At 46.8% G+C, this 17,851-nt stretch overlaps 2 protein-coding genes across 8 annotated transcripts in view; one reads left to right on the top strand and one right to left on the bottom strand.

Annotated features, from left to right (window-relative positions):
• Window positions 1-12,971, top strand: part of GIT2 (GIT ArfGAP 2) — a 26,831-nt gene extending 13,860 nt beyond the window's left edge. For 2 of the 5 annotated variants that reach the window (XM_065692076.1, XM_065692075.1), the window contains exons 15-20: window positions 1,334-1,582; window positions 2,997-3,086; window positions 5,706-5,788; window positions 5,884-6,066; window positions 9,900-9,963; window positions 10,457-12,971. In XM_065692076.1, coding sequence (XP_065548148.1) covers window positions 1,334-1,582; window positions 2,997-3,086; window positions 5,706-5,788; window positions 5,884-6,066; window positions 9,900-9,963; window positions 10,457-10,669 — 882 coding nt within the window. In that variant the 3' untranslated portion in view covers window positions 10,670-12,971. The remainder of the gene's footprint in view (window positions 1-1,333; window positions 1,583-2,996; window positions 3,087-5,705; window positions 5,789-5,883; window positions 6,067-9,899; window positions 9,964-10,456) is intronic. The other 3 variants (XM_065692079.1, XM_065692077.1, XM_065692080.1) reach the window with 3 other exon arrangements.
• On the bottom strand, window positions 12,848-17,851 carry TCHP (trichoplein keratin filament binding). 3 transcript variants are annotated; one of them, XM_065692082.1, is made up of 11 exons: window positions 17,500-17,851; window positions 17,353-17,424; window positions 17,125-17,193; window positions 16,131-16,304; window positions 15,832-15,944; window positions 15,593-15,659; window positions 15,156-15,328; window positions 14,658-14,739; window positions 14,265-14,450; window positions 14,030-14,173; window positions 12,848-13,808 (listed from the first exon to the last, which is right to left on the bottom strand). In XM_065692082.1, the coding sequence occupies exons 1-11, from the start codon at window positions 17,824-17,826 to the stop codon at window positions 13,776-13,778; spliced, it is 1,440 nt and encodes a 479-aa protein (XP_065548154.1). In that variant the 5' UTR covers window positions 17,827-17,851; the 3' UTR covers window positions 12,848-13,775. The 3 variants fall into 3 exon arrangements, with proteins under 3 accessions (XP_065548154.1, XP_065548155.1, XP_065548153.1); XM_065692083.1 differs by having other exon boundaries at window positions 17,353-17,409; XM_065692081.1 differs by having other exon boundaries at window positions 17,353-17,851.

Below are 17,851 nucleotides of genomic sequence, written 5' to 3'. Positions count from 1 at the left end.
TTGGTTTGATTCCTAAGCAAGAGCTTAGGTCATATGAAACGGTCTGTCTGCTTTACATACGCATTTGCAAATGAGATCATCTTTTGCATGGAAATTAGTAAGCAAAGCTACACTTGATGAATGCCCATTCAGAGCAGGTTCTTCCTAAATGAAGATGAAAATAGTTTAATTACTTTAATGGATATCCTATTGGAAAAAGCTATGGGTTTTTTTTCCTGCCTGCTTCTATGTGGTTAAGTTTGATGTGAGTTTACATTAGCTACTGGCTAAAACTGCACCAAAAGCACATTTATAATATGTAGATGTCTGGAAGAAGGAGAGTATAAGGTTGCCCTGTTGAATTGCTTCTGAGGGCAAACTTTAAAGGGGTAGCTTGGCTCCTGGCTGATCCTCACATCTGAAACCTTGGTGCATCTTACTACAGAGCCACAGAAAGTGGGGAGAAAAACCTTCAACAGCAGTCAGCACATTTGATGTAGGGTTCTGGGAAGTGGTCAAGGCAAAATAGGGTTTTTCTGATAGGAGTAATGCTCTTGAAGGTTCATATGATGCAAAGTAAATGCCATTAGTAAATATGCACTTTCCTGTTTGAAAGGCCAGCAGCTGTTGGAAATATACTTGGTTATTGGTACAGAATTGCTTATACTGCCTCTTTTTTTACCCCTTTTCTTCATGATGTGTTAATATAGCAAACTTTGAGTAACTCCACCAAAAAAAATTAGAATTATTGCATTTTTACTATGCATCAAATGCATAATAATAAAAAGCTTTAAAATTATTCCCTGTTGGCTTCTTAGAAAGCAGTAGCTGATCCTTGATTTCCATAAGCTAAACTCTTCTCTTGCTTTGCAGAGCAAGCTCCAATCTCCTTTGCGCTGCCTCTGGTGTCTGTGCTGTAGTTCTGTTGTTGCCAGTTTTCATGGGCCTCATGTTAAAGTCTTCTTTTAAGTTCTTGTATCAACTGCTGAAATGGAGCCCTTTGCTTGAAAACCTGTGTTGTTGGCAGTGCTTCCCCCCACAACCTCATTCTAGCACATTCCATGTGCCAGTACAGCCAGACTGGAAGAAACTGTGGATGTAACAACAGCTGATTTTCCTATTTAATTTAGCTTGCATCCCAGCAAGAAGTGCTGGAAATAAGCACATAAATATTTCCTGATCTGGAACATAAATGTTTCTGTGCAAGTCAAATAGTTTTTGAACAAAGAAATCAACCCCCAGCTACTAGTAATGGGATTTACTAGTAAAGCTGATGAGAGCATATGTATGGTCAGTTTGCTTTTGACACTTGCTATTAGAAAAACAAAGTCCCACTGCTAAACATTTCTTTCAGCTTCAAACGCTACAGAGTGAAAATACCAACCTCAGAAGACAGGCCACAACCAATATATATCAGGTCCAAAGTGGTTCTGAGTACACAGACCCTACCAACAATTCTTCTTTAAAGCGACGACCATCTGCACGTGGTAGCAGACCCATGTCCATGTATGAGACTGGATCAGGTCAGAAACCCTACCTCCCCATGGGAGAGGTTCCATACCCAGAAGAAAGCATTACACGACTGCAGCCTTTCCCTCCACATGTAAGTAAAACTGCTGATGCTTCTGCGTTTCTTCTCATATTCAGCTTTTCTATCTATCCCAGCTATGCTTGTGTACCAGAGGTGCTCATCTGTCTGCTTCAGGGTGAATTTGAACTGTTGTTAGTGTTTGAATTTGAACAGATATTTCATGTTTGCTGTATTAACATGTCTGCAGGAGCTTGAGGGTTGAAAAGGAAAAGCTATAACAATCCTGGAGTATGTAAACTGGAGCTTCTGCTCAGCTCTTTCTTTTAACCACAATTTATATGCCAAATATCAATGTGTGGCTGTTTGAAAACCGGAGTGGGGGGAGGGCTATAGTATTCCAGGAAGGTAAAGTTCATGCCTTCCTTTCTTGAGATATACAGGTATGTGCCCATTTGTGGAACTTCAGAACCGCCTTCCAAACATAAAATTAAGCTAAACTTTCACTAGGCCACTAATTCCTTATTCTGAGTTTGGAACTGGAGGCTGAAGATGGTTAAAATCTATTAGTTGAATTCTCCAGATTTAGTATTTTCCTGTACAGTGTGCTAGTAGCAGAGGGGGAGTTCTGTATTAGAACTGTATTAGTTTTGTATTAGCAAACCCTTGTGGGTTTGCACTGATGTGTTGGTTGCACTCTGGATAAGTGGCACATCACACACTAGTGCTTATTAAAGTGAATTTTTGATGCATCTTTTTAGATGGCCCTGGGGGTGGGAATGTGGGACAGTGGCTTTTAGGCACATATTTAACATTTGTGGATCTGTTTCAGTTATGTTTCCCTGTTGGAAGCACCATCTTCCAGCTAAACAATTGAGCCCTTTAAAGACATGTTTGGAAGTTAGTGGGGTTTTTGCCTGGCATAAAGGAGGGCAAATGCTCCCAGCACATTCCAAAGGAGACAGTTGAGTGCACCAGGGAATCAGTGCAGGAATCTGTATGCTGGGTTTTCCCCACCCTCAGTTAAATTAATAAGAACTTTAAGCTATGAAATCTGGATCATTTGCAATTCCATTGGCTTGTTGAGATGCAGGCAGCTCTGGCAGAAGAAATGCCACAATTCTTTTGTATGTGGCAATGCTTGCAAAACGTGGCAGCACTCTGTAGGGGTCCTTCGGTTGTTTGGTTTGAGGTGGTGGTAGAAGCAGCAGTTCTGAAGCATTGATTGGTTCTGTTTAGTTAATTCAGTATTGAGGTGAATGCATATTATTCTCTGTGGAATTCAGCACCTCTGGAATATCAATGTTAGAATTAACATGAAGTCAGTTGTATTTTGAAAGAACTAAATCCACTTGGGCTTAGCCAAATTCTGAAAATCATTCTTGCTTTGTCATTGCCATGGTTTTAAGAATGTTCCTTGATTTCAGTTAAGAATTTATTTGTGTTTTGGTTTGGTTTTCCCGAGTTATTTTCTCTTTCCCATTTTTAGATCGGGAGGAGTGCGTTTGTGACCTCCTCTTCATCTCTACCTTCCTTCCCCTCCACGCTTTCCTGGTCAAGGGATGAAAGCACACGAAGGGTTAAGTACCTTCCCAATTGGTCCTTTTCCTGGAGGAGGTGGCCATCTCCCCAGAGCCGTTCTACCACTGTCTTTTCCACTTTTATGCTGACTGCTTGCATGGAGCAGTGTTGCATCTCTCTCTTCTGCCACACGCTGTGGATACTTGCCTTTCTCTAACTTCAGCAACTTTAACATTATGCACAGTCACTCCAGATCATTTCTTCAGCTGCATAACACTGAAACAGCCAGAAGATAACTTGGTTGCTGTTTGGAAAGTAATTTGGCAGATGCTTACTGCTGTTTCATAAGCCAATGTGTAACTCTTCCTCCTGACTAAATGCACTGCATGTGGCCTCTGAACCTCACTGGGCCCTGCCTTTAAACCTGCTTTCTCTGGGGGCTGCCAGTTTGCATCAATCCAGACTGGTCCTGATTGACTGTTGATCTTACAGATGTTCATTAGTTTGTTTGAAGTGGGTTCTTTAAACCTCCAAACAGCCATTTCTGTTGCCCACTGAGACACTGTGGGGTCAGTGAGCCTTATGCTGCCCTTCACAGATGAAAGACTGAGTGGGTACAGGAACTGATTTTAGCAAGACTCCTTTAGGGCAGATTAAAGACACTGAGAGTCTGTAGAGGAAGCTTATACCAGTGTTCCTTTGGATCTACAGAACTTTGTTCTTAGGGGTTTTGTTAGCTACAGTACTGGTTCTAAGAATAAAATTACAGTGTTACCAAGAAGCATTAAATGCATCCTGTAAGCTGATGTTATTCCAAAGACCCTTTGCTGAGGCCTCATGAGCTGTTAGTTATGTGACGAAGCCTCATCCAGCTTTTAAACTGTTCTTTTTTTTGTAGTGGAACACTTAAATCCAGTCTTACTCAAATTAATCTGCTAGAAATGCCCCCTTGCAGAAGGACACATTTAGCAAGGCCAGCAGTTTGATAAGCTAGTCTGTCCATCACAGCTTCTTTTCAGGCTGTTTTGAGATCCTTGAACTAATCACAAGTCGCACATTCAAGAGAAATGGAAAGCACTTTGCATGTGCAGCTCTTTGGTTAAGAAAGGGCTGTGACTGAAGTGCCAGACCCCGAGCAGGTACAGCTTAACGTGTCACGCTGATGAGTGCTGAAGACAAACAGGCCATGGTCTTGTGCTGCTGTTCAGCCTGAGCTTGCACTGGTTGCTGAAAGTACCTTCACCATCAGGATGAGTGGAACACATTTCAAGGTCTCTCTGGTAAATCTCTCTGACTTTGAAGCAAATCTAAACCCAGCCCATTTGCATTTCTTTGTGAGACTTACCTGAATTTGAGAAGATCTTTCAAGAAAAGTTCTCTCTTTTTGCTCTGCTCTTTCTGTGTGGCTCTGATGAGGAAATCGGCACTGTCTCCTTCTGTTTCTTGGGCAAGTGTAGCAGTCTCCCATCTGATTTTACTACGTCATCCTAAACTTCTCAAAAATCAAGCCTGCGAGTTTTGATGTTGAACGTTCACACATTGGGCTCTTCCTGCCAGGACACAGACCCTGCCTGTTAAATTCCTGTGTCCCATTTTGGTTTGACTGTACAGCATTTGGACATTTCAGTTGAGAAAGCATCAGATTTGGGAGTAGGGCTGGATGATAAAACTTCCAAGGGATATCCTGCTTGGTCAGGTACAAATCTGGGTTTGGCTGCAGCTGGGACCAGGACTGGGTGGTACCAGAAACCTGCAGAGGTTTCATTTGGTTTTGTTGTACTCTGGTTCTATAGCCTGTTACTGATTCTTGTCATTCATTGCTGTCAGTTTTGTTTCTGTGTAGAGCTTTGCCACTGATAGAATTGTTCTCCTCTGTCTGAGAGAAGGGAAAGGTCAGATTTGACATGTAATAGTTCTGTATCTTCAAAATACGTCACATTACAGTTGATCTCCACTAGCCTGAGAGGTGAGCGTTCAGGGAAGTGTTTGTTCTTTCCTTCTATGCAGAGTAGCTTTAAAATGGATAGGAAGTAGGAAAGTGTTCACACTCCAGGTGCTTCAGAGTTAAGAATTGCTGGTTTCAATATTGGATGAGTGCTTAACACAAGTACTGGATCTCAGCCAATGAAAACCAATTCCTGGTCACATTTTTGGCCTGTCCTAGAGGTAGAAGTATTATTTCCAAAGTGTCTGCATGAGGGATGCAAATGGCTCTTTCTCGAACACTTGAGATTCCCTCACCTTGATGAGAGTTTGTGTAAAGCTCCAAGGCTGGTTCTTCAGTGGGGATTGTGGAGGACCCTGTTACTGAGCAGTGGTGTGACCAAGGCAGGAGCTGATGCAGAGGCTGCTCGTGTGTGGAGTGAGGCAAATGTGGTGCACTGGAAACGGTCAAGCTGTAGTAGGCGCTTCTTATGAGCTTTGCAGTTTTTAAGACAGGAGTAGGTGGATGTGCATTGATGCTGGGGCCTGGCTGAGGGATGGGGATGTGCCAAGCTGCCTCCAATGTGCAGTGGGCCTCAACTCTGTTTTGGTCTTGCACTCCTATTTCAGCCTCCAATCTGCAGTGGATCTTGACATTCCCAGGCACATGGGCTATAGCAGGGTCATGGAGCTGGCATAGCATGGGGCTCATCTTTGTTAACCAAACACCAAACCAAGTCTGTATTCACTGCAGGCCTCCAAGCTGGAGAAGCAGAGCAGCGTTTCTGAGGGTGACTATGACAACCCCACCACCCCCTTGGAGCTGGAAGAGACGGGGTAGGTGCCACGGTGCAGAGCTGATGCTGCAGTGCTATTGGCACAGCCCCACACTGCCTTGACACCAGGGCTGACCTCTGTGTGGTCCTTTACAGGTCGGGCAGGAAGGGCCGGCAGAGGAGCATCATCTGGCAGGGGGAGGGATCCATCCCTGAAGACACGGACACAGCTCCCAGCTCCAGTTTGCCCAGTACAGAAGATGTGATTCGGAAAACTGAGCAGATCACTAAGAACATCCAGGAGCTGCTGCGAGCGGCGCAGGAGAACAAGCACGACAGGTAAGGTGTGAGGGAGACAAAGCTCCGGAGTTTGAGGGAAAACCAAGGCGGTTCATTTTGTGTTTTGGGAAGGATGGTCTGAATTCACCCCTACAACACATGCAAGCCACAGGGTGAGCAAGGATGAGTGACCGGCAGTGGGAACACATGATCCCATCCAGAATGTCAGTGCTGCTGTGTGCAAGTGGGTTCTGCCAGCAGTGCTGTCTGCCCATCCTGCCTGCAGCTGGTGGGTGCTGGTGAGCACAGCACTTGCGAGGTCCTGCTGTGAAATTATGGTTTACATATAAATCAAATGTGTTGGAGAGAACTTGGAGCTTCAGACTTCGGTGTCTTTAGGCAAGGACACCCACAGAAGTGTGACAGCAGCACCTGGTCTTGTGTCAGGGAAAAATCCTGAAGTCAGGGAGAATTTGGCTTTCCTACTGAAAGATTAGTATGGATAACATACCAGGAGAAGGTGGTTTGAACTGTGAGGTTTAGGCTCAGAGCTAAGTTGGCAGGACTCTATCGGGTGGCACATGGCACCAGCACCCTCAGGAAGCTTTGGCCCAACTGAGCAATTCATTTTCCAGATAATGGGGAGTGAGTAAAAGTGATGCTGCCCTTAACCTTGTCAGGGGCTGCTCCTGCCCTGTTCCTCTGGAAGGCTATAAATAGGAGTTAGGTCTTCCTGGATCTGGAGCAGCTTTGGGCTCTGAGAACCAGGAGGCAGCTCTGGTGTTCTGTGCCCATCTTTCCCCATGGGAAGTGGCTGGTGGCTCACGCCTGCCTGGGAGGTGCAGCGGAGCCACTTCTGCTCCATGTTTTTCCTTTCTTGTTCTTTTCTATTTTTGGAATCCTCTCCTCACGCTGGATGGCAAATCCTGGTGTGTTTGTGCTGAGCTCTGTGCCCTTGGCTGTAACCTTTTCCACTGCAATCCCCTGTTGCTTGTTTCTCTCAGAGGAGCAACAGTGAGAGGAGTTTTAATTGAGTTTGGGGTTTATGGATATCCCAGTTTACAGGATTGGAATTCCATTATTTTTTTTTTTTCCAAAGTCATTGAAACAACACTTCTACTGTTAAATTACATAAACTTTTAGCAACCTGTTCCCTTCTTTTTGGTTTCTGTCCTGAACCACCTGTGGAGTGGGCTGTTTGCCAGCACCAAAATGAGTGTAATCCTGCAAATCATCAGCTGTGAAGCTGCTGTTCTGTGTGCGCCTGTCCCCTGGCTTTGTCCCAGAGGGCTGGGGACATGCAGGACATGGAGCAGGCTTGTTCTGCTATCCTCTCCTTGCAGAGGGGATTGCTTCCTTATCAAAGTGAGATCCATAGGGATGCAGCAGTGCATCTGGTACTGGGAACACTGTAGATAAAAATCACACACTGACAGAGAGTAATAAAGTGATGCAAGACGATCACCTGTTAATGAAACAACTTCCTTCCTTTCCCCCCTGTTTTCCTCTCTATTCCCTGCACTGACTCAAGCAGACCACTCAAGAGCACATGGATTGTGCGCAGCCTCAGGCACGGCCTTGGCTGTGCTGGGAGAGCTCCCCTGAACATCCAGCAGCCCCGTCCTGCCTCCTGGTGCTCCGGCCTCTGCCCCTGCCTCCCAGGCACAGTGTTCTTTCTCTTGCTCTCTGCTGCCTCTTTCCCTCATGCACCAGATACACAGGGGTCATTGAAGGCCATGCATGAAGTGCTTTGGATGATAATGGTCAGCTCTGGGGTCCCCAACACAAGAGGGACCGTGGAATTGCTGGAGTGAGTCCAGAGGAGGCCGTGGAGCTGCTGTGAGGGCTGGAGCAGCTCTGCTCTGGAGCCAGGCTGAGAGAGCTGGGCTGGGGCAGCCTGGACAAGAGAAGGCTCCTGAAGGGGAGACCTGAGAGCAGCTCCAGTGCCTAAAGGGGCTGTAGGAAACCTGGAGAGGGGCTTGGGACAAGGGCCTGTAGGACACCTCCAAATATGTGTAAACTCCACAAACATGTCAGCTCATTTCCTGAGCTTACAGGGAATGTTTAGGCTATCTAAAGCTGTTCCTCAGGCACACCACCAGCTCTGCAGCTGACCTGGAGAGCATGCTGTGAAATGCCTGTTGTTAATCTTGGTCTCTCTCCTTCATGTTGTAACTGGGGCTTTCTTTGCCCTGTTAGCAAATGGTTTAATCACCAAACTGGCTTTTGTATGAAGTACGGTGCTGGGCAGTGCTTGCAGGGAGCAATCTGATCGTTAACCCAAGAGCAGAACAGGAATTCCAGTGAACTTGGAAGACTTCTCTCTGCTTTTAGTTTATTTGGAAGAACTCATGATTTGGGACATACGGAAATACTCCTTTTGACAGCAGTTTTCCTGCATTGCCAAAATGACCCCGGTGTGTTGCTTTTTTCTCAGTGCATTTGCAAGTAACCTGTTTTGGCATCCTTGGTGTTGCAGGATGAAGCACAAATAATGCTTGGGGGGTTTTTGGTTTGGGTTTGGGGTTTTCTGTGCTTGAAAGGGCAATAATCTACCATAATCTACAGATAGTGAATATTCTTGAATGCTGTTGCTTTGGGATTTTTTGAGATGCTCTTGCTTGAGAGTGAATGATGTTAATGAACTTAATGCTATAATTGAGTCTTTGAAGTATAAAAATGAGACTTCTGAAATGAGATTTTTGACAGGCCACACTAACATAGTGCTTCACAGCAGCTTGTGGTGAAGATGTAAGATCTGTTTTGAACAGAGATGTCTCAGAGAGGCTCAGAACTGATGGCTTTTGAATAGGTTTTGAGTATAAAGTAAGGTTTTTAAGGCTTCTACTTTAAATTACAGATGAAAAAGAAGAGCAGAAAACCCATTGCTTCAGAGGGGTAGCCAAGACAGTTCTGTACACACCAATGTGTAAGAGTTTGGATGGCCAAGATTCAACTCTGAAACTAAAATCAATTGTAACACCTTTGGCATTTTCTGATTTTCTTCCAAGATTACTGAATAATTTCAGCTCTTGGATCCATAGCAGCTTAAAAGCTTTTCTTTCAGTTCTTTGGTTTTGCAGTCTCTTTCCCTATGGAGGAAAAGGTCTTTCAGAACAAATGGGTAGGGATTTCCCTCAGGTGGCAGCAAGTTAAACTCGCTCAGATCCCACATACAGAGTGGTTTGGGGTTTTTTATCTCCTTTTGATCATCTGTGCTGAGGAAAACAACTTGCTTTTTTCCTCCAAACCTCTGTATCACCAGATTTTGTGTAAATGTTTTCAAGCTGCAGAATCTTACTTCACTTTGTGCCTGGCTGGCGTGGATGGGCTTGCTTGGCCACACTCTCCCACACCTCACGATAGAACATCCTCGTGCATGTGCTGAACAGAAGGAGCTGAGCAGTTTTCTGGATGATGTGGATGGTTGGGCAGGGGGAGGTTTGGAAGCTGATGCTTTAATGGGTAGTTAATATTCATGGGCCCAATCCCATAGCTGCAAACAAATTGAGACCTTTTCTAAGAAAGTTTGGTATAATGGCTGTGAACAGTCACGCCTTCAAACAAACTTTGATCAAAGAATAATGAAGTCTTCAGAAACCGTTCCATACCACTGGTTGAGTTCTTGCTTTTCTCTGAAGATGTGGTGCTCTACATAAGAGTGTGCTGAAGTATGCAGGGCAGTGCTGAGGACACACCAAGAGTCACCGTGCTGTATGCTGCACTAGCTGCTTCCATCGCCCTCACTGCAGCCTGCAGAGATACTTGTTGAATATATATTAGAATATATATGTTTTGTTACTCAATTTTTGGAATAATAGCCACTGAGCAGTGGGATTGAGGAGGAAAGGGGAGTCTGTACATGATGAGTAACACAATCCATCTTTTTGCAGTTATATACCGTGCTCCGAGAGGATACATGTGGCAGTAACGGAAATGGCAGCCTTGTTCCCAAAAGTAAGTACCATCCAGCATCGATTCTGTGATTCACAGCAAATTGAGGGAGTGAAATCTCCATGACTTAAGTTTTGTAAAGTCTTACTTGCCCCTAAAGCTGAAGGGAAAATCTAACACTGCTAAGCTGGGTGTCCTGGACACTCTGTGCCCCAGCATCAGCCAGGAAGTGGGCTGGGTAGCAGTAAACAGGCACTAGAGTGAGTAACTTCCTAAATGAGAGCATGAAGCTGTATTCCCTGTGTGCTGCCTGGCAGCGGTTTGAAATACCCCTGAGATGAGAGGAGAAATTCCAGGAGCTTGTTTCATCCACCCCTATTCCATGTCTGTGCTACAGCGATGGCTTATAGCATCTCCTACAGTGTGGAGGAGCCTGTGTGGGAAGCAGCACAAGTCCCGTGTTACAGATGACTTGTGAGCCACTACCAGCTAATCAAAGCAATCCTGAAAGGATTTTGGTGTTCTGTCGAGTTCAGCTTCTACTTTCCTTTCCCAGAAGCCCAAATCTGAGCTGGTCAGGACTTCCTTGCGCCTGCTGACATCTAGTGCCTACAGACTCCAATCTGAGTGCAAAAAGACGCTTCCTGTGGAGTCGTGCCCCGGCACTGACATCCAGCTGGTCACGCAGCAGGTCATCCAGTGCGCCTACGACATCGCCAAGGCAGCCAAGCAGCTGGTCACCATCACAACCAAAGAGAACAACAACTGAGTCACACTTGGCTTTTTAGTCCTGTTTTGTAAAGGTTGGATTGCAAACATAGGTGTGGAACTGCTCAGATTTTTATGAGGAAGAACTAATGGGGCAAGAAACTTTTTTTTTTATTTTAAGAAACCCTCAGTATTATTTTTGCATGTTTTCTAACGATTTTATGATTAATTTAACCCACTGCCTTATTTTGTGCCTGTGTTGCCAGTTTAGTTACAGGTAATAGCATGTTGCAAATAGCTGTCGAGCCAATACAGCGTACCAGCGTTGTCTCAAGCTCTTGCTAGATGTTTCCTTGGGGCCATGTTCTGCTTTCAGATAGCACTTTGCAAAGCTCCCACCGGAGTCACCACGTGCACCAGCGGGCCACATCCTGCCTCTGGGGCTCTCTGTCCTGGAGCTGCACATGCCCTGATGGTGCTGACTGAGAACCCTGTAGCAAAAGAGGCTCCGAAGGCTCCAGGACCATAACCGGCTGCCGTCCCGATGGAGGGTATGAGCCTAGTAGTATCTGTTCCCATATCAACTGTTGTGCAATAATACGTTCTTAGTCTGCTAAAACAAGGAGTAGCTGTGGGCATCCAAGCTTATGACGTGTAACTATACGAGGTCTTTGTCACTTTATCTGTTTTTTGGAAGGAATTTGAAACTTAGTAGTTCTTTCTTTTAGTTGTCACTATGCCATTAATATATATGTTTGATGTTACTTTAGGGCATTAGTGGTTAAAATATTATCCTTTGTTTCTGATTTAATAATTGATTCTTCAGTTTCCCACAGAGTTTTATTGTCAGCTTCAAGCACCCTCGGGTTGGCAGCAGCATCTCTCAGTGACTCAAGATGCATTTTCACTAAAGATCTCTGTACTCTTTGAAAAAGAAAGGAAGTTAGAAGAGTGCCAGTGCAAAGCAGCTCTATATGCCATAGCACAGAACTGCTGTACCTCAGCATAGCCAAATGTGAAAAGAGCTCTTCTATCCAGTAAGTTTTATGCAAATCTTTTAACATTTTAGGAGCTATGTATGGAGTGACCCGGGTGGGCTGCGAGTTGGAAAGGCAGTGGGGTCACAAATGTCACTGTGTGTTTTGGGGTTTTCATTCATCACAGTTCACAATGCTTCCAAAATCTGTCAGTCCATAATTTCAACAATTAAGAGAGTTTTGGGGAGTCTAAATCCCATGGACGGGGGGAGATACCAGTGATTTTCCCTCTGTGTCCCATTTGGAACTGTCCCAGTTGTCTCTGCCAAGGAGCTGAGGTGTCAGCGGGGTTGGGGAGCTGTGAATGTTCAGAGCTTTCACAGACACCTCTGGGTCAGAAATGCTGTTCCAGAGCCAGGCTTGCAGCACAGGGTCTACCCAAACCATGCATCCCTACAGGCCTTCTGGCAGGAGACAATTTGAGAGGTTGGTTCCTTCTCAAGTCAAGTGTGTTTGTATTTTATCTGAACACTCGGAGCCACAACACTGTTGGATTCCTGTTGCAATTAGCTCCCTTCTTAAAGCACTGCAAGGTGTAGAGGGAGGGAAGGAATAGAGAGTCAATGACAACCCAGTAAATTCATCTTCTTCAGTGTGGGGTTTTTTACGTCCTTTCTGCACTTCTCAATTCCAGAAGTGTCTCTGACCTCCCAGGAATGGGATTAGAACCACAAAAGGTGTATGTAAAACCTGCTTCAGAATTATGCTACTGGCAGTTAAATACAGTGATCATCTTTTTAACTTGGCACTGTTGCCAGGCAGGAGGTGGTTCTCAAAGCCTCTCAGGCCACTGCTGTGTGCTTTTAAGATATCTTGCCTGATTTCCAGGCCAGGGAAACACTGAGTTATGTTCTAATCTATCAGCTATTTGCTTCTATACCAAACCAAACAGACACTCTTGAGAGCTGCAAGCCCTTGTTCTTGCTATGCCAGCTCCAGGTTTCTTAAACCCAAGCATTTAGCTCTACCTTTAGCTATAAAATCATGGTCAACCCATAACTGGTTTCCTATTCTGTCACCTAAACACCATTTCTGGCCACTTCCCTGCCTCCGAACAAACCTTTGTTCCGGGTGAGTTATGGTCACACAGCACTGGGCCTCGGATTTATAGCACCTCAAATAACAAAGATGGTTGTGTTGTTTATGACTAGATCTCCCCTTTTTCCCCTCTAACCAAACTCTGCTCTTTCTTTACAAAATGCTGCATAGGAAAGTAAAAAATTTATTTGCCTTTTTTCCAAAATTTGTATTTATCAGTGTCATTCGTCTGTACAATATTTTGACTTAATCTTTTGTTTACAGTATTACTATAAAATGTTAAAATCCTTTCAGTGTTTATTTGGGGTTATTGTGATGGCTTTGTAAGGAGAAGATCTTGGAAAAGGTGTCTTCAGCAGCGTCACACCTGCAGTGCTGTGATGATGCCTGTCTGTGGCAGGGCCCTCTACAGCTCCTCGTGCACTGGGCAGGACCTGACCAGGCCACACCAGCTGAAGGACCAATTTCAAGCACAGTCACCAGTGACAAAAGGAAGGAATCATGTGCAATAATCAGCTGAACCCCCTCCTACTGTTGCAGGAGTTGGCTCATGTAAAGAAACAAGCTGTTTGTTCAGGTTGAAGTTACTCATTCTTTGTGAAACAAATGAAAACCAACATTTAATGGAATCCTTGGTGCCATCTGGAGAGGAACTTGTTAAGGATTACAGCTGCAGCACTGGTTATCTTGCTGATCTGCAGCACACATTATGAGCTGACTCCAAACACAGTGATTGGCAGTTCCCATCCTAGGGGAAGGCTGGATCCTTTCACTCTTCAGATCCAGAGGGCCTCTTTATTTGCTGTGTTGCCCCAGCGTAGCACCTGCTAAAATATATGGTCACAGCTCCTGAAGCAGTTTAGTCCTCTGAGGATGCTCACACTTCCACCTTCTCAAAGCCAGTCAAAATTGGCTCTTTAGCAAGGGCACAGCTAAATAGTTCCAGAAATCCCCCGAGTTGAGTCTCAGTGTCACTGTAGACTATTCCAAAGCCACCATGGTTTCAGAAGTTCCTTGATTCTTCCACATTTTCTTTCTGTAGTTTGCAGCCACATTTAGTGCCTGTTCCTCAGGCACAAAGGACAAGAATCCTCAGGTCCACGCTGGTTTGGGGTAACTGTAGAGCTAATGGGGTCAAAACAAAGACAGTAACTACTTGATAGGCTTTAGAATTCACATTCTGCACACATGCAAAGGAGGGAGACTGGTGTTAGAAATAGTACCAGGGAAGGAACAGGCCCAGTGTTCTGCCCTGGTGCCATGTGATAACTAAGGGGCAGTGAGGACTGTGTCTGTCTGAGGCTATTGCCCATGTGTCAGGGCTACCCCACAGCTCTGCTACCTACCTTGGGGGGATAGCCCTGCTCCACCATGCGCTTGGCCTCCTGCTGCACCAGCTCCTGGCAGTGCTGCTGGGCTGATCTCTCCTCCTCTTCCTCCTCTCTCCGGTGCTGCTGCTCCTCCTGCTCTTCCAAGCGTTGTTCTGTCAGCTGAGCACAGAGAAAACGGTGGTTACAGTGAGATCAGACATAGACTGGGCACCTTCAGCAACTGGGCATGTTTCTGGGGTGCACACAGTACCTGTGCCTCCAGCTCCTGCCTCCGTGCTCTCTTCAGTTCCTCCTCCTGCTCCTTCTCTCGACGAGTCAGCTCTTTAGCCTCTTCAAGTTCTTTAATCAGCTGCTCTCGATACCTTATGGACTCTTCTTGGGCTCGTCTGTTTAACTCCATCTTCTCCTGGATCTGGCGCTGTCTGCCTGCGAGGACCTTTGTGAAATGAGGATTAAGGGAGGTCAGAGAAAACGACAGCTTTAGAAGCAGAACCGGGGAAATCTCACGGCAGATGGTTAGACAGTTCTGAGACAATGAGTCAGACAAGCAGAAAAACTCTGCCCTGGGTAGTGATGGCTGAGGCCTGCTGGAGGGTGGAGGGTTATAGCTGGAACCAGGAGAGACCTCCAAAAAGATCCTCACCTCATTCATCAGGCGATCTCTGGCTGCTTTCTCTCTTTGCCATTCTTCTTCCCTCTTCTCCCACATCTTTCTAGCTTCTTCTCTAAAAAAGAGAGGAAGAATTCTCTCTGAGGTTATTTCTTACTGTTAAGAAAACCCCTATATACTCTATGGGCATAGACAAGCTACCCTGTGCTTTAGAGGCACAGCAAATGCTGGCCTGCAGCAGGAATTCCTGGACACCCAGGTCTGCCCTGGGCACAGAAGAACTTCGGGAGGGAGGCTGCCTCTTAACAGGGATGTTATTTCACATGGGGCACAGGTAGTTAAGGGCATTGCTATCAAAGCTGGGGCAGGTACAGCTGAAGCTCTTAAAAGTCTTCCCTCCACAACAAAACTTTCAACTGAAACTTGATGGCAGTGCACACTGTCCTGTCAGCAGAGGAGATGCTCTCCGCACTGGTTACGCCACTGAGCACAGGATCTCTTCAGCTGACATTCAGAGGTGGGGAGACTCACCTGAAAATAGTCTGCAGCTCTGCTTCCCTCTCCTTCTCTAACTGGAGCTGCTCCTCAATGACATGTTTCATCCAGGCAGCATCTGCTACAGCCCGTTCCCGTCGCGCTGACTGGCGGCGCTGCTCCTCATCCTCTTTCTCGAGGAGGGCTGATAGGATTTGCCTGTCTATCTCCTTGAGGAAAAACCACAGGATTAACAGCTATCCAGCAGGCTTCCAGCCTGGGTGCAGGGCTACTCTCCACCATTACTGGTGTTGACACTCGGTCTGCTGGCTTCCCTGTGATCCTTTTGCTCCAGTTCCTACTCATGAGCTGGAAGGAGCTTCCTAACTAATTACCTGTTAGCATCAGAGGCAAACACATGAATGGAACACAAAGAATGAGTTTTTCAGCGCACAGTATCTATAAAGCATAAATCAAGGGGTCCTTTCTCTTACCAGCTCCTCTTGTATCTGCTGAGCTCGTCTCTGTAACTGGGCGTTGCACTGATGCCTCAAAAAGCGACTAAAACAGGAAAACACAGAACATTCAATCTGACTCTAAAGCCTGATGTTTTATATACCAGCACTCAGGAAGGTGCTTCTGTGATAATGTAACTTACAGCCAGAGGTACCTGCTACTGCTAACATGAACAAAAAGCAGTAATGGCACCAATGCGTTTGCCCTTTCTTCTTACCCAAGTTCTCTCTTCTTCCTGTGCTCTTCCATTTGTTTCCTTCCTTCTTCCAAGCTCTCCAGCTCCCACTGCTGCTTTAATAAATTCTCTTGTTCCTTTTTCAGCTTTGTTGCCTAAAAGGATTAAAAACCAACCAAGAAAGTATATCAGAAAGCTAGGACTGCCCAGAGGGAGTGTTCATACCAAGTTTGTACCCCATCCTGCTCCCTTGCAGCAGTCAAAATCCTCACTGCAGGAACTATTCCACATTCATTTCATGTGTGGCTCAGTGGCTCACCTGAGGAGGAATTAAGGCTTACCTCTCTCTCCTGTAACTTCAGCTCTTCTATTTGTTGCAGCAACATCTCTGCTTGCTTCTTCTCCTCCTGCCGCCGCTTCTCTTCCTCCTGTCTCATTCTTTCCAATGCTTCCCTTCGCGCAGTTTCATACTTGTTTTCGTAACGCTTTTTCTCTTCAAGCTCAGTTGCTTCTCTCTTTCCAAGCCAAAAGAAAACATGGCATTAGGCTAAAGTAAAGAAACAGCCTCTAGCTCAGGAAATCCACAAAGTAAATCCTGTAAGTGACTTGTACTGGGAAAATATGGAACAAAATACACTAGGAATGAGCACAGAGCCAAAGCAGAACTGTGCTGATGAAAAGGCTTGTCAGTCTGTACACATCCTTTGCAGGACCCTGCACAGGCCTGATGCCAAGCACGGGTGGTCTCATAAATACACTCAGTTTTTCCTTTTACAACCTAGATGATTGTTGTAGTTAACTCTGGAATCTGCATTTGAAGACCCTTATGATTCTTTCACATCAAAATCACTGTATTCCCAGATCTAGTGTGTGCACATTCAGCTACTGCGCTGTTGCGATTTTGCCCTGGCTCACTGTTGATGAAGGGAGCAACACAAGGAGCACCACGCTGAATCCTGCGTCAGAGCACTCAGCAGGTAGCACTGAATTTCCTAGGGGATGGATGGTGTGTACTCATTACGATGAGTACATCAGAATGATGGCTCTTCATTAAAAGCATCTTGGCTGACAGCAGCTCCTGTTCTGCAGCACAGTAACTCCCCATCACTAAGGGGGCAAGTGTGGTGACCTCAGTCATGATTTGGCTCAACAGTGGTGTGAGAAAATGAGCAAGCAGCCAAGTCTTGTCCCTTCCACAGGTGAGCCGTGTCAGTACGGGAAGGCAAGCTGTGTGCCAGTGGGGTCAGAAGGCACATGGTGCCACACCTCCACATGCTCACCATTTTGGGAGCCCACCCTCGTGACCAGTAACACCAGGGCTCTCCCCCTGCCTACCTTGGATTTCTGCTGCACCTGATCCCCCCAAGCCTCTGTCACGTGTTTCTTGTTCAGGTCTGACTCCACCTGGGACGACAGCAGATGCGGCATCACCATTAGCGCCAGAGGCTCTCCTGGGATCACCACCAGGATCTGCACAGCTCTTGGGGCCATACGATCACCCCCAAGTTAAAAACTGGTTTAATAACTCCAAGGCGGTGGGGACTACAAAGAAACCAGCGTCACCTCCCGGAGCTCCGCGTTCTTCTTCTTCCAGTGCTCGAACAGCAGCTGCTCAGCGCCCTGCGAACAGGAGAGCTGGATCGCGTAATGCCACCGGAGGGTTCCAGACCCTCCCAAAGCAGGCGCTAACGGAGGGCGCGCCCCGCTCACCTTCCCCGGCCGCTCCGCCCCGCGGCCCCGCCGCAGCTCCGCCGCCAGCGCCTCCCGCTCCTCGGCCAGCAGCCGCCTCAGCCGCGCCCGCCGCTGCTCCAGCCGCTCCGCCGCCGCGCTGCCAGCACCGGCCCGGCCTCCCCCGGCGCCCGGCCCGGCCCTGCGCGGGGGGCCGCGGGGCTCGCTCCAGCGGGCCTGCAGGGAGCAGCACACGGCGGCCTGCGCGAAGGAGCGGCGGGTGCGCTCCCACTGCTGCCGGCTGCGAGCCTCCCGCTCCCGCCCGGCCGCCCAGCGCTGCACCGCCGGGCCCCGGCCCCACAGCGCCATCGCCCGCCACCAACGGCCGCGCCCG

Source organism: Lathamus discolor, chromosome 12 (genome assembly GCF_037157495.1).
Source record: "Lathamus discolor isolate bLatDis1 chromosome 12, bLatDis1.hap1, whole genome shotgun sequence".
NCBI lineage: Eukaryota > Metazoa > Chordata > Aves > Psittaciformes > Psittacidae > Lathamus > Lathamus discolor.
The sequence above is the reverse complement of the archived record's forward strand: the minus strand, read 5'-3'. Positions and strand labels throughout refer to the sequence as shown.

Bases quoted from the DNA above. Each gene is read 5' to 3' on its own strand.
- TCHP (XM_065692081.1), bottom strand. From the start codon at position 17,826: ATGGCGCTGTGGGGCCGGGGCCCGGCGGTGCAGCGCTGGGCGGCCGGG. The intron at 15,660-15,831 runs GTAAGAAGAAAG...TTCCTGTTTTAG, and splicing joins AGGAAGAAGAGAGAACTTGG to TCGCTTTTTGAGGCATCAGT. The intron at 15,329-15,592 runs GTAAGAGAAAGG...TTTTTCCTCAAG, and splicing joins AGCAGATACAAGAGGAGCTG to GAGATAGACAGGCAAATCCT.